Source organism: Puntigrus tetrazona, chromosome 2 (assembly GCF_018831695.1).
Source record: "Puntigrus tetrazona isolate hp1 chromosome 2, ASM1883169v1, whole genome shotgun sequence".
Taxonomy (NCBI): Eukaryota; Metazoa; Chordata; class Actinopteri; order Cypriniformes; family Cyprinidae; genus Puntigrus; species Puntigrus tetrazona.
In genome coordinates this window covers 21,519,055-21,532,484 of record NC_056700.1, presented here as the reverse complement: position 1 = coordinate 21,532,484, position 13,430 = coordinate 21,519,055, and the positions used below count along the sequence as shown (strand labels likewise).

The 13,430-nt window shown below is 38.7% G+C and overlaps 1 protein-coding gene across 3 annotated transcripts in view; it reads right to left on the bottom strand.

Moving 5' to 3' along the window:
* Positions 1-200: 200 nt before the first annotated feature.
* The window catches only part of yeats2 (YEATS domain containing 2), a 28,085-nt gene continuing 14,855 nt past the window's right edge, over positions 201-13,430 (bottom strand). For 2 of the 3 annotated variants that reach the window (XM_043217320.1, XM_043217329.1), the window contains exons 16-31: positions 11,816-11,977; positions 11,611-11,729; positions 11,209-11,355; positions 9,514-9,696; positions 9,022-9,358; positions 8,287-8,421; positions 6,105-6,191; positions 5,789-5,966; positions 5,016-5,092; positions 4,552-4,631; positions 4,262-4,463; positions 2,943-3,181; positions 2,764-2,838; positions 2,325-2,398; positions 1,600-1,677; positions 201-1,420 (exon numbers count right to left, since the gene is read on the bottom strand). In XM_043217320.1, coding sequence (XP_043073255.1) covers positions 1,378-1,420; positions 1,600-1,677; positions 2,325-2,398; positions 2,764-2,838; positions 2,943-3,181; positions 4,262-4,463; positions 4,552-4,631; positions 5,016-5,092; positions 5,789-5,966; positions 6,105-6,191; positions 8,287-8,421; positions 9,022-9,358; positions 9,514-9,696; positions 11,209-11,355; positions 11,611-11,729; positions 11,816-11,977 — 2,216 coding nt within the window. In that variant the 3' untranslated portion in view covers positions 201-1,377. The remainder of the gene's footprint in view (positions 1,421-1,599; positions 1,678-2,324; positions 2,399-2,763; positions 2,839-2,942; positions 3,182-4,261; positions 4,464-4,551; positions 4,632-5,015; positions 5,093-5,788; positions 5,967-6,104; positions 6,192-8,286; positions 8,422-9,021; positions 9,359-9,513; positions 9,697-11,208; positions 11,356-11,610; positions 11,730-11,815; positions 11,978-13,430) is intronic. The other variant, XM_043217338.1, reaches the window with a different exon arrangement.

Here is a 13,430-nt window from a genome sequence, read left to right as displayed (position 1 = left end):
CAATGGGCTTTCATACCAATGTGTATAACATTAACAAGTATTTACAGCAAAATGAAAACCATCTCCTTGTCGAAATGACCAGAAGACAAAAAGAAATATCTTCATCACAAAACTTAATTCTGAGTGCTTGAAAATGTTTTGCTTTGTGACAATTCATTTGTACCAGCAGATGGAAAAACAATAGAACAAATCAGCACAGCTAAATTCGTCTCAGTGGCAGATCGACCGTTTTTAATACAAGAATAGCTATTTTTTGATACACAATGTGAAGGAAAAACATTCAGGAGTTCAGTTAGACAAGTGAAGACTAACACTGAATTAACACACAGAAACACATTCTCTCCCATCCACACAAACACACCAGAAATTGTTTCTTGATGTGTATAAACACAAGGATACAGAAACCGATGCTCAACGTATGACACAAGTAGCCCACCAAACCAGAGGACACAATACTTAGTTGTTTTTTTTTCCTTTAAGATTTTTGCTTGTTTTAGCAAATACACAAATGCCTCCTGTCTATCTGCATGTTGTCCTCAATGCCCCCAAATGACAGAAAAAGTACAAAAAAGAAAACTTACACTCTCACTGCTGTTCAATCCTTCATAAATCCCACAGCTGTACGAAAACGACTCACATTCATATGAAAACAACATGATTAAGACTTTTCTTAGACATTCTTTGCCCCAGTGAAGACGTGTGACTCAAAATGGACATTTTATCTCATTTAAGACCCCTTAAAAACACAATGACTGGATGATTTCATATAAAACTAAATCAGCTTCTCCAAATAAATCCTGCTTGATAATCACATTTCAGAACAGAAAAACAGTACAGGTAATTGTTCAGTGGCCCATTTAATGCCTGCACTTTGAAATTTATTTGAAAATTATTTGAAATTCTGTCATCATTTAGCCACCACCGTTGAGTGAGTGAAATATTTTGGATGAACTGTTGTTTTAAGACTAACATAAGACTCTGTCTCAATGGCAGAGCATGTTAAATGTTATCCGGGCTTAAATTAGTAGATTTAGTGTCCCAATAAAAAAGTAGAACAACAGAATCAGTACTGTACCTGCTCATTAACACTGTACTGTACTAATACATATACTGGACCATAAATATCACTGAATTCATAAATGAAGTATGAAAAACTAATAAATAAAGTGATGTAGCCATTTGCAAACAAACGCTGTATCAAGCTCTGTTTGGGTTCAGTGCTCTCGCAGCTGTTATGGGAATAATGGCTGACATCAATTATGACACCGACAAGTAAAAGGCCGTTTGCACCTGTGATTGGTCAGCCTTGCACATTCTCTGCCATTACAGAATGTGAGGAGGAGGAGTCTGTCTCTAGTCAGATGCCAAGGGGTGAAGTTAGTCAGCATGGCCTTCGTCCTTCACCATGATTCCCATGTACCTAAAAAAGACAGAGTTTATGGCAAAGTTTAAAACTTTACTACATTTCCATGTCTATTTTAAGATTAACTTGTTTTTGCTTTATTTTATATTTGATTGTTTCCAAATCTTTCCAAGCTGTTTAATGACCATGGGAACCCTGAAGATAGACACCGAAAAGCCTAAAATTAAGATAATTACCTATTAGTCAGAAAATCACAGGTGGGAATAGAGCTAATGGCCTGATGCACGTCCATAGCCGATATCTCTCTCGGAGTTCTGTGAAGACAAAAAAAGAGCAATGAAACAAGGCTGTGAAAGTGAGAGAGTAATCTCACGGTACATTTGCTATCTTGGTATAATGGGTTATTGACCTTTGAGCATTAAATGAGAGGTCTGTGATTCCTGTCAAACTGCTGTTTTTTTTAATTTATGAGCCTTCGATCAGGTTCTGCTTGACTGATCATCATTTAAAGCGGTGCTTTATAAAAGGTAGTTAGCGAATACTGTATAAAAGGCTTATGAAATATTCTGCTCAATCTGTGAGTGTTCGTCAGGCATGTGAATGAAAGCAGATGTGCTGAGTAAGTAGAGCAGCACTGAGCCAATCTCTTCTCTCTCAGGGCCGGGCTCGGCTGCTCTACCACTCAAATAAATCAGATTTCATGAGCTATTCTCAGTGCTCCGATAATTATATACTATCATAAAGCACTTTCTCTCGCAATCACAATCGAATCACTTTAGACAAAGTTCAACGTTTTGCTTTCAGTTCTTCAAAACTGAGCATGAAATAATGCAGCAAGTTCTATCTGAAAAGAGTAGAAGAGTGATATACTATTTACTAAAATACTATTTACTCTGAATCATGCTGGTCTGCCCATCTGTCCTGATTAATCTTGTACTGGCAATCGGATGGATGCACTGACCTGTTTTGTTGGGATTTCCCATGGGCATTGGCCAAAGACTCCCTGAGAATTTCACTGGCAAACTGCTCCACAGCCTATGGAGGGTTTGAGATAGCATTCAGCACTTTGACATGTTAAGAAATGCATTATCTTTTGAAACACCATATTGCCAGGAGAGAAAGAAAAGTATTCTCACGAATGAAAAAAGAAAAATTAATGAATATTTTTGATGCTTAATACACAGCTTTGTTGACTGGTATTTCAGACCAATAAGAGTTGGAGAGGGCTACCACAAAACAAAAATAAGTAAATAATTCAATGGCTAGTTCACACCAGGAACTAACTATAATGATGACTACATCTGGGTATTAAAACTTTGTAGTTATCGTTCATGATGTGAACAGCCCTCAAGTCACATTTTCCCATGTCAAATAAAACGAATTACTCTTACAAAATTTACCTTAAGAATCATGGTCTCCACAACTGGAGCAAAAACGTTTTTCTCCACCTCCACCTGCTGCAGTGTGACGCCGATCTAACACACATACACACACACACACACACACACAAAATATCATTACATGTATGACAAAGCAGAAAGTCTGGATACAGCTAGGTAGCCATTTCAGTCTCACTCACCTGCTCCGCCGTGTCTCTAATGAGCTGGGTTGATGGGCAGCGCCCCAAGAAAAACTTGGGTTCCTGTTCAGCCTCTTCCTGTTCAAGTTTAATTTTGACTTTGGCAGCGTCTATGTCTTTCACACTGATGATGTCAAGAAGCTCATCATCCTCCTCATCAGGCTCCGCCTTCAGAATCCTCTGAAGTTGCTCCAGTCGTTGTGACAACTCCTCACAGCCTGTCAGAGTCGAACTGCACTCTAATACACACAGACACAGACACACACACACAGACACACACACACACACACACCCGTCTTAGTGTAAAACAGCAACTACTCCTCAAGCAGGAAACAAACCAAGTGAAAACTAGTAATACCCTTGATCTACACTTTGGCTCTGTTTCAATTTTCAAAAATAATAATGATGATAATAGCAATAATTATAATGATGATGATGATGATTATTATTATTATTAGTAATAATAATGATAATTATGATGATAATGATAATGAATAATAATAATAAATTGTTTGCACTCTGCCTGATCATCTGTATAATGCCTTTGATTTACAAGGAACAGCAAGGAAAGTGCATAAATGGAGACTGAAAACAATAAGGATGGCAGAAGAAATAAAGTAAGCACCCCAGTGAACCTCCTCACTGCCTACAGTCTATGCTAACTGAAAATAACCTCATTAGTGACTCTCGGACAACATCTCCATTAGTGGTCACTCATTCAAACAAATAACGCTGGTGCACTAATGTCTCGCAGTCAATATCAATGGAGTATGACATCAGCACTTAGCTGAGCTAATGGTGCAACACTCAAGCATAACAACAGCAACAAAAAAAAAAACTAATTGCAAAAACAAATTCTTGGTGAAACTGTCTGTTGGAGGGAACTGCAAAAATTATTTACTGAATAAGACAACACCAAGTTGGAGTCACCATTAGTATTGCAATGCATTCCAATACAGCTTTATTCATGAAAGTTGCATGAATCAACGCCTCAAAATTCTCTCTAGGTAGAAAGCTCAGTTGGGATTGAAGCAGAGCTGATGTTGAATTTTAGCTGCTTATGCCCAAGTTGAATTCATGCCCAACTCTGAATACTTATCATCTCATCATTATACAAGCTAATGCACCATCCCTTGAAACTACAGAGAGGGAGAGAAGAGGGAGGGAGACGGAGAGAACACTACTACATTGTCTGTGCCAAGTCTTGTGTAAGTCAAATTTCTGAATAGCTGAGAGAGACACAGGCCATGATGAATTAACCTCAACCAAGGGTTCAAAACACACAAGCATGCGTGTTGTTACATAAACGACACACTCACCGGGTTCACTGTCAATCTGTGTGAGTATGTCCTCAATGGAGTCCTCCTCTGTGCGCTGAGGTTCAGGGTCAGGGGGCGTATAACCACGGAGACGGCACCAGCAGAGCACCTCTTTAGTTCTGGGTGGAGTGAGGGCCTGAAGCCGAGGGGTCCTCTCTAACAGATCAGCACACACACGGCGCACAGCCACTGCTCGCTGCAACTGCACACAGAGAAACAAAATAAACCAACCCAATCCAACAGAGCTTACAGATGCACTCAGACTAGATGAAACGCAAGCACTACTGTACCTCTGCAGCTCTGCGTTTGCCAATGTTCCAGGAGTAGTACTGATCCACAGAGGTGGCACAAAATGGATGAGAGTCCTCATCTGTAATGAACACACCAACTTTGATTGGTTTTGTACTTATGTAAATTGGACTCTTTTTATGCAGACTAAATTACTGGAGGCAATCAATTGTTCTAAAATGTATAAATATTTCTTGAGCACCAAATCAGCCTATTTCTGAAGGATCACGTGATTGGTGTAATTCAGCTCTAAAATACATTTTAATATATAATTAAGTGATGATTCACAAAGTTACTGGATCTACAGTATTGTTGGTCAAATAAAATCCTCTGTAAGCACAAGTGACAAACATATAAATATTTATTTTTTATTTCTCTGACCCTAAACTTTTAATTTAAAAGTTAAACGGATAACATTACGTTTATTTTATGGTAATTTTAAACTCTTCGAAACTATGCCACTTACTTTTCTCTGGGACAATCAGAGGGAATTTCTTCACGATAGCTGTCAGAAGTTGTGTCATGTTCTCTATGTGCTCCGTACTAAGAGAGATTGAATTTTTTTTTTACAAATATGTACACAGATATTAAAATCTTTCAAAATATTAGCATACAATAGGACTTGGCAATATATGGCACGGTATATTCATGAACATCTCATCAGTAAACCCGGTTCTTTGATTATAGGCAAATCTTAATTACTTGTTTTTAAATGGAACGGCAGTTAATATACAGAGCAGTAAATCACTGACAAGCTACACAATATTGTGTTCAGTTTCACAGGTGATTCATATGCGATATTGCGTAGTTTGTCAGTGATCTATGGCTCTGTGTATTAACTGCCACTCCATTTGAAAGCAGGTGATGGAGATTTACTGTTAACCAAAGAACCAGCTTTACTGAGGAGATGCGCATGATTATATTGTGCGATATTTTGCCCAGTGCAGCAGTGGCGCTCCATTTATTAGTATTAATTAATTTTATGTTTTACAGACCACTACATTGAATCTGATGAAAAAGACTGGGCATCACAAAATAAAATAAAAAAATAGGTTGCAGTGTTACGAATCTTAATTGGTAAAAAAAAAATTGCTCAATGACTTTGAAATGGTCAGTGAGACTGATGAATGAAATAAAAAATGAATAACGATGCCCCTCCGCAGAAATGGAATCCTTAGGGAAAATGTGACATTCAGACAGATCAGAACTGTGAGACACGATGGTGTGTGTACTTCTTACTTGATAAGTTCATGAGCTGTAGATTCTATGCCTTGTTCTACTTTAATAGTTGCAGCTGGGTCTGTGGATGTGGGAGTTGTCGGCAGGGGACCAGAGGTGTTTGCTGTAGAGGCTGGGGCAGATGTTGGGGGTACTGGAGTTGTACAACTGGAGCCAACCAAACCTGGTTCAGTTTTAACTATGTAAAGAGACAAGTACAGTGGACATCAGTGGACTGAATGGTCATACAGAAAACAGCTTGACATTATGTTCACTGAGTGTGTGTTTGTGTGTATGCGCACATATACATATACATATACATATATATATAGCTCACCTTGAGCTACAGGTGTGGATGCAGAGGAAGCAGCTCCACTCGTGTTTGTGTTGCTGCTAGATGCACCTTTAGTACCAGATTGCATGACTGTAACAGGATCAAAAGAGACATTAAATACATTTACGCTGTTTGCTGTTCTTTTCTATTTACCATTACAGAATTTACAATCACAGAAATAAAATATTGTTACTAAAACAGTTACTATGTCTTTGGAAATAGTTTTTTTTGGTATTTATTAAAGACACAATCCGTGACTGCTATAGAAAATTAAGGTAAGTACAAGGCTGACGCCGATTTTCTGGCAATCATTGTTACTCTTCACAAAATATACAAGCTTAATTTACAACTTTTTTAGAACCAATACACATTTATTGCTAACTACATAGTTTACAGTTCTGCTAGACTAGAAGGAAAAATCTTTTCTGGATCATACCAAAAAGGTACAAGGGTAAATTAACTTTGTATTATGACTTGTGTAATGATGGTCCATAGATAATGTGGACTAAGTCAAAGTGTGCAATATTCATGTAAATCTGGGGTGTTCTAATTGACCTATCGGTAAGCTATCGGTCGCTTCCTCTAAAACAAAGAAAGTTGCTGACTGTTTTACAATGAAAGCTGCAGCGTGAAAACCTTGTCCCACAATGTTTCGCACAACTTGGGACATAGAAGGCCACAAATTTGGGAATGAAATATTTCATGGAGTTATTTATTAAACATCTAAAAATAAATATGATGGATGGGTAACTTGGGTTTACAGCTCTCCATGCAAGCAGAGAAGTCTCATATTAAGGCTGGTCATCATAAATGTGGATGACAACATCCTGAATCAACACCGTATCAATATCACAAGGTACAATTAAATGAATGTACATTTAGCCAGTTTTATATGAAAAGATAGTGAAATGTAGACGTTCAATTGTGTTTTTGACCTACACTGTACAAGACTTGAGAACAGTCCGCTATTCAGTTTTGTACATTAGCATGGGCTCAAAAACATTAATGTCTCTAGTTTTAATTGCTTGAGCAGATGAAAATTGAAACTCAATGAGTCTATGACAACAAGAAAATGTATGTTTTTGTCTTCATTTGGATTGAGCTTGAATGCATAGGTACATTTTGCTTCACTTTGTTCAGATTCTGATCGTCTCAAGATACCCGGTATCAGTGTTACAAGTACCACAGACACAATGTTTTTTGTTTTTGTTGAAGCATAAACCCCATAAAAACAATGCAAGTTTCAAATGTTGTCCAATGTTTCCCTATGGTGCTGAAACCTACAGATGTCGAGTTCCACTCTCTGTGCAAGTGATACTTCTCATAATGTGAAATACCATTTTTGTCATATTGCCCACACATTGTGCTAATTTAATAAAAGTAATCTTTAAGCCATGCCTAAGGTAGAATTAAAGTGTTTTTATGTTCTCATTCATGTAGCTCCAGTTGTTTCTCATAAATGTTAAGAGCACTCAAGCCTTCTATTTCTCAAGTACTGAATCCTAATCTCACAATTACTTTCTACCATACTTCCATCCATCTCTATCACTATGACAACAGCTTAAATACAGTTACAGGAAATGGTCTGTCTCACTGCTCTGACGTTCAAGAACTGCACTCATTCAACAAAAACAAAACTGAGGCAGCCTTTGCCACCATGGTGCTGCACAAAACCATCTTAAACAAATCTAGCAACCAGGTAAAGAGCACAGAATGAGAAAATAAAAACTGTATCTGACAGGAGAGTGTCTCTGGAGCTCTATTCATCTATTACTGTCATTGCTTATGAATGCTGAACAAAAACAAACATCTCTGATAAATACAATCTGGCAGGCTCAACATGGCTGACAAAAATGTCAGTCCATGAAGGCTGGCAAAATTAAAAGTACTTAAATGCCCGACACAGCCCACCATGACACATAAAAGTGCCATGCTTTAGGTGATAAATCCTAAATCGCCACTTGTAGCGACTCAAACTTACAATCTTCTGGTTGCCAGCCTAGATCTCTATGAGAACTACAAGGCAACTCTTTAGGTTTTGGAATGGAGCAGTTAACTAGACCACAAAGCTGAAAATGAGAAGTCTAACCTGATAATATTACAGAGACTCAAAGCCTTCAGTAAACTAGAGATCAGCAGTGTTGAGTCAGGCTGTGTGGGTATCAGAGAAACGGGGTGCTGTTACCTTTGCCGACAGGCATCAAGATGGTCTGCAGCCCTGAGGAACCACTGCCCACGCTGAGTTGCTTTAGCTGATTAGCTGGGATGGTGAGAACTGTCTGCTGGGAACTGGACTGAGCTGGATGCAATTTCAACATACCTGTGAATGAAGAGATTTATGGTGACATTAACCAAAAAAACCCTTTATTTTAGGCAATTAAATCGGAGTAGGGGTGGATGGCTTGCATTATCCAGAAAGTGCACCGTATCATGATTATTTAACAAGTAAACCTTTTTTTTTATTTCAATTTTCTATGCACAAATTGTGTGTTACTGTGAAATATATGATATGATGTTACAAGACTTTAAGTTACCACTCACCCATAATTCTGAGTGATAAAGATTTATTTCACCCTTGAAGCTAATGGACAGAGACCAATTAACCACCAGATAGAAAGAAGACATTTGTGATTCAATTTAAATGCCTTTGAGAGTTTGAGAGAGCTTTAGCGGTTTTCCATTCTAAAGGTGCAGTCACACTCAAGATATTTCGGTGAAATTTCACAGGCCATTGTCTGCCATCAATAGTGTAGTGATGTACGAAGCACGACTCAAAGCTTTCTGTTAGTCAATACAGCAAATTTGCATGATTAACTTGAACCCATTGGAAAATCAGTGAAATTCCAGATTGTGTGGGCCTGCGTTTGATTCTACATTGTTTCAAACAAGGGCCAACTCTAGACAGCAGAAGACTGGTTACCTGAGATGGTGGCAGCAGTTTTCCCGCTGACCGTTCCTCCACCTATCAGTGATGCTGCAGTGACCAGTGATGGGCTGGAGCTTTTGGCTCCTCCCACAACAGACGACCCCGTGCCCTTCGACAGGCTAATGAGAGGCATGTTGACGCTTTTTGCGACAGTGACAACAGCACCGGTGCTAGAAGTAGAACTCTTTGCTGTGCTGGCAGCAGAGCTGGCACTCTTAGCTGCACTGATCACCGCAGCTTGATTGGCAGCTACAAGCACTGGGTGCTGCGGTGGTGCTTTAGCAGTCTGAGGGAACGGCTGAGAGGACGATCCTCCAGTGGCTTCTGCTGACTGTAGGAGGAAAGTCATTAGATAGTCAAGTGACTTCAGTATATCAACTTAGTGAATTGAAGTCATAACAAAATAATGATTTAATTGTGGAATTTTAGTTTGAATAAACAGTTTTGTAAGGAAGGAGCAACACTTCTTGATCAGAAATCTTCTACCTGTTGAGAGGTGGGTGTGGCACTGGGTGTGGATGGGGCAGAGCTTGTGGCAGTGATGACACCTCCTGTCATTCTAAGAGTTGTTGTGCCAGGTTTAGTCAGGTGACTTGCTGCGGCAGCTGTTACCATCTTCACTGAGCCATCTGACAGCTTCACCTGAGAACCTTGAGACCCACCCACCACCTGTCGATCAAACATGAAAAGAAAGAAGCTGAAAAACCCAAACCCAGCAATCCGAGAAATATGTTATTCATGCCAAAGGCTTTATTCTTTACAGAAATAAACAAAACTGTAAACCTCACAATCACACCAAAAGGTAAATGAGGCACATTCTACTGAAGAACTACAATCTACAATGAGATTCTTGTCCTAGAGTCTCTTTTTAACATTGTGTTTTTTGGCAATAATGGACTTTAATATTCATGCCAATACAGCTTCACTGGACTTGAAACAAAAGTGAGAAAAAGACTGCAAGTATCTCCCTTACATAACAGCATATGCAGTGATACAGCAAGAAATCTTTAGCTTGTTTCTCACACTCATTCTCGCATGTCTTTGCTTTTAAAGTTACTCCTTTCTTGATCTTAAACCCACAGCAAATACCCTCCATCAAACACAAACACTCCACCATGACCTCCAGGGTACTGAAGTAGATCAGGCATTGTGTGTATGGTCATCTTACTGCATGCGAACAACCTCTAGATGGTCTAACACACCAGAGAAAGAGGTTTGATGTAGTCTCACCTGCGCTAAGGGGGGATAACGAGAATTATAACAAACTAACGAGCAGAAATCATGGTGCCCTATGTGCTCCACTTTATGAAGAGAATTATGAGGGTATGATTTAAATAGATAATTAAGCAACAAGAAGAAAGGTAGAAGGAAAAGGAAGGAAGGAAGAGAAGCCCATAAGTCTATGTTTACAGGTTGAATTACAGCTCAAATGTCAGCTGCAGGCATACTCATTAGCCTTTATCTTATAATCAGGACACACACACACACACACACACAGAGAAAGGGCTCTAGAGAGTGCAAGCTCTTCAGAAGAGGTGTTGTGTAACACTAATGAAAGTGCAGCAAGTAAAAGAAAGAAAGAAGAGAGATAAAGCAAGATCAATGAGATGGAGAGAGAGCATGAAATCGATGACGAAGAGGGAGGAAATAATGGCAAACCCCTGAACACTTTTGCTTTTTACAGTAGGTAAACTGATCCCACTCCTTCTGAGTCACTGAGTGTGCCTGAGATTTAGCATACATATATACAGATGACTGTTTTAGCAAGAGAACCTAAAATATAGCTGAATACATCTATGCTGCATTGTTATCTACAGTGAAAAGTCAAAAAGGAATGACAATTGTGAGCTTGTATTCTGAATGTAATGAAGTTAAAGTAGTGAGGTACTGCGAAATAAAGACAAAACATCTTCCATCTGCATTATCTGCACCTAAAATGAAACCTACAGCTCTACCTGAACATCTGTTCAATAAAATAAAGCTGTAGTCTGTGCAATACAATTATTGTAATATATTGTTCTAATTTAAATAATACTAATTGTATTAAATATTGTACAAAATATTTTTATATCAACTGAAAATGTACAAATAATACATTATATATACCTGTAGCTATATAACTTTATAAAGTAGAGGGAGAAGAGTTTAAAGGAAACAGATTTTATGTTGTTAAATCCTTACTTTGTTACACACCTGAGCCAATATGGCTGCCTTCTGTCCGGCTGTGACCCGAATAGCTTGCTGGGTACTGGATGCAGGACTGGATGCCACATGCCCACCAGAGCTCTGTTTCCCAGAGCCCCCTGGCTGACCAACCAAGAATGTGCCCTGAAAAGAGTAATAGTGACTATGTCAGCATAACCCAAACTGACAGCAAAGGCTTTCAGGGTGTGTGCGTGTTTGTCTGTGGAGACTGTTTTAAACATACGAAACAGAGGTCGTTCAAAAATAGAATGAAAGAGTTACTGAATGAGCCTATTTAACAAAGTAAGAGTACAAACGTTTAAACTAAAACTGCTTAAACTGACCTAAACTACTAGCAGTTAGTGTTTGTCATAAATGATTTACAGCAAAAACTAGTACCTGAGGAGTCTGCTTGAGGATGTAAGAAGTATAGGATAAATTGGAATGCAAGCTGCCAGACCCTGAGGACCCACTGGAGGAATGTGATGCTCCAGAACCAGAGCTCTGAGACTGCTGGCCTACACAGAGAGATAAACCTAGTAAGATGTTTATCTGAATAAAGAAAGACGCAATGACAATGTTTCCAAATTCATATGTGTCTGACCTGCGCTGTGTGAGGCTCTAAGAATGGCTCCCTGCGGGATCAGTAGTAGTTTGCCTTTGCCCGATGGGTTCTTGCTGTTGGTGGTAAGGTAAAGTTTGGTGCCCGGAGGCAGATTAGCCAGGTTTGCCAGGTTATTTGCTGGTAGTTGTAAGGTGGCCATAACTAAAAGAAAAAAAACAAAACAAAAAAACAAACAAACAATAAATAAACAAGAGAGAAATGTATTATATCAAGAAATAATACATTGTCAAAAAATAAAGGTTGAATATGGACAAAAAGAAGTTCAGGTAAGTGACAGTAAAGACATTTATATTTATATTAAAGACATTGGATTTATATTAAAAATAAATATTGTTGATAAAAAGAAATGTTTCTGAACTTCTATTCATCACAGAAGTCTGAAAAAATATTGTTTCCAATTGTTTAATGGCTGTTGAAATTTCAGCTTTGCCATCACAGGCATGAATAGCATTTTAAAACAGAAAACAATCATTCAAACTTGTAATACAAGTTTGGTGTAATCCAAACTAAGGGTGTTCTCACACTAGGCACAGCTGCCCTTCTCCCCTGCTGGCCTGCACTCATACTTGCACTAAACGTTCTGGGCCGAAGCACGATTACAACATGTGAGAGAAAACAACTTTCGTTAATATTCTGCCTAATAAATAGTAGTAATTAATTTATAATTTATGTTGTGCACTGCATGCAGCGATTTTCACTTTTCTGTATCAGACCAGAGAATTATTACAGAGACAGCTGACGTTAATGAAAGAATTTTCAGCTATACTCGCAAAGTACAATTCATATTCATCAGTAATGTGAGAACCAGAGCCATTATAAACCTAAACTTATTTGATTGAAAAAAATTAAATGAAGAGTAAAGTTTAGAAGTGTTAATAGAATGTTGCGATCGTAATGTTAATAGCGCACACATAATAGTATCCGTTCCGTGCTTTGGCGCGGTTAGCTCTCATACTACATACAAACTGTGCCCGAGCCCATCTGAACCGTGTTCTGGCCGACTTCTTCAAAGTGGGCCAGGGATGGTTAAATGAATCAAGCCCGGGCACGGATTAGAGCGCTCACACTAGTCAAAGGAACCAAGCTTTGGTGGTCCCAGTGTGAGTACCCCCTAACAGACATTTTAATGGACTCATAAGATGCAAAAAATGTGTGGAGCATGGAACCTATACAGAACATACAGCAATACATCTTTAAGTCTATTTCATATACCACTAACAAGATTCCTATATGCATCCACATATGGGTATTTTTAAAATTAATCAAACTAAATCCTGTTTGCTCCCGTGGCGACAGGGAGATACAAGTGTCTGACTGAGTAATGGTGTTTCCTAATGGTTTAGTCAGCATTGCGGTACAGCCACACACACTTAGTTTGGCCGTGTGAAATTCCCCTCTCAGCACAACATCTGCTGATCAGCCTGACAAACACTTCTCCTTACACGCAAACAAATCCACAATCTTGTTCTTTCACCCACACACACACACACACACACACACACATACTTACTGTTCTGAACATCTTAATTAGCATCCCTGGAAAGACAAATGCTTTTTGAATTTCTCTCTCTCTCACACACACTCACACAAACAA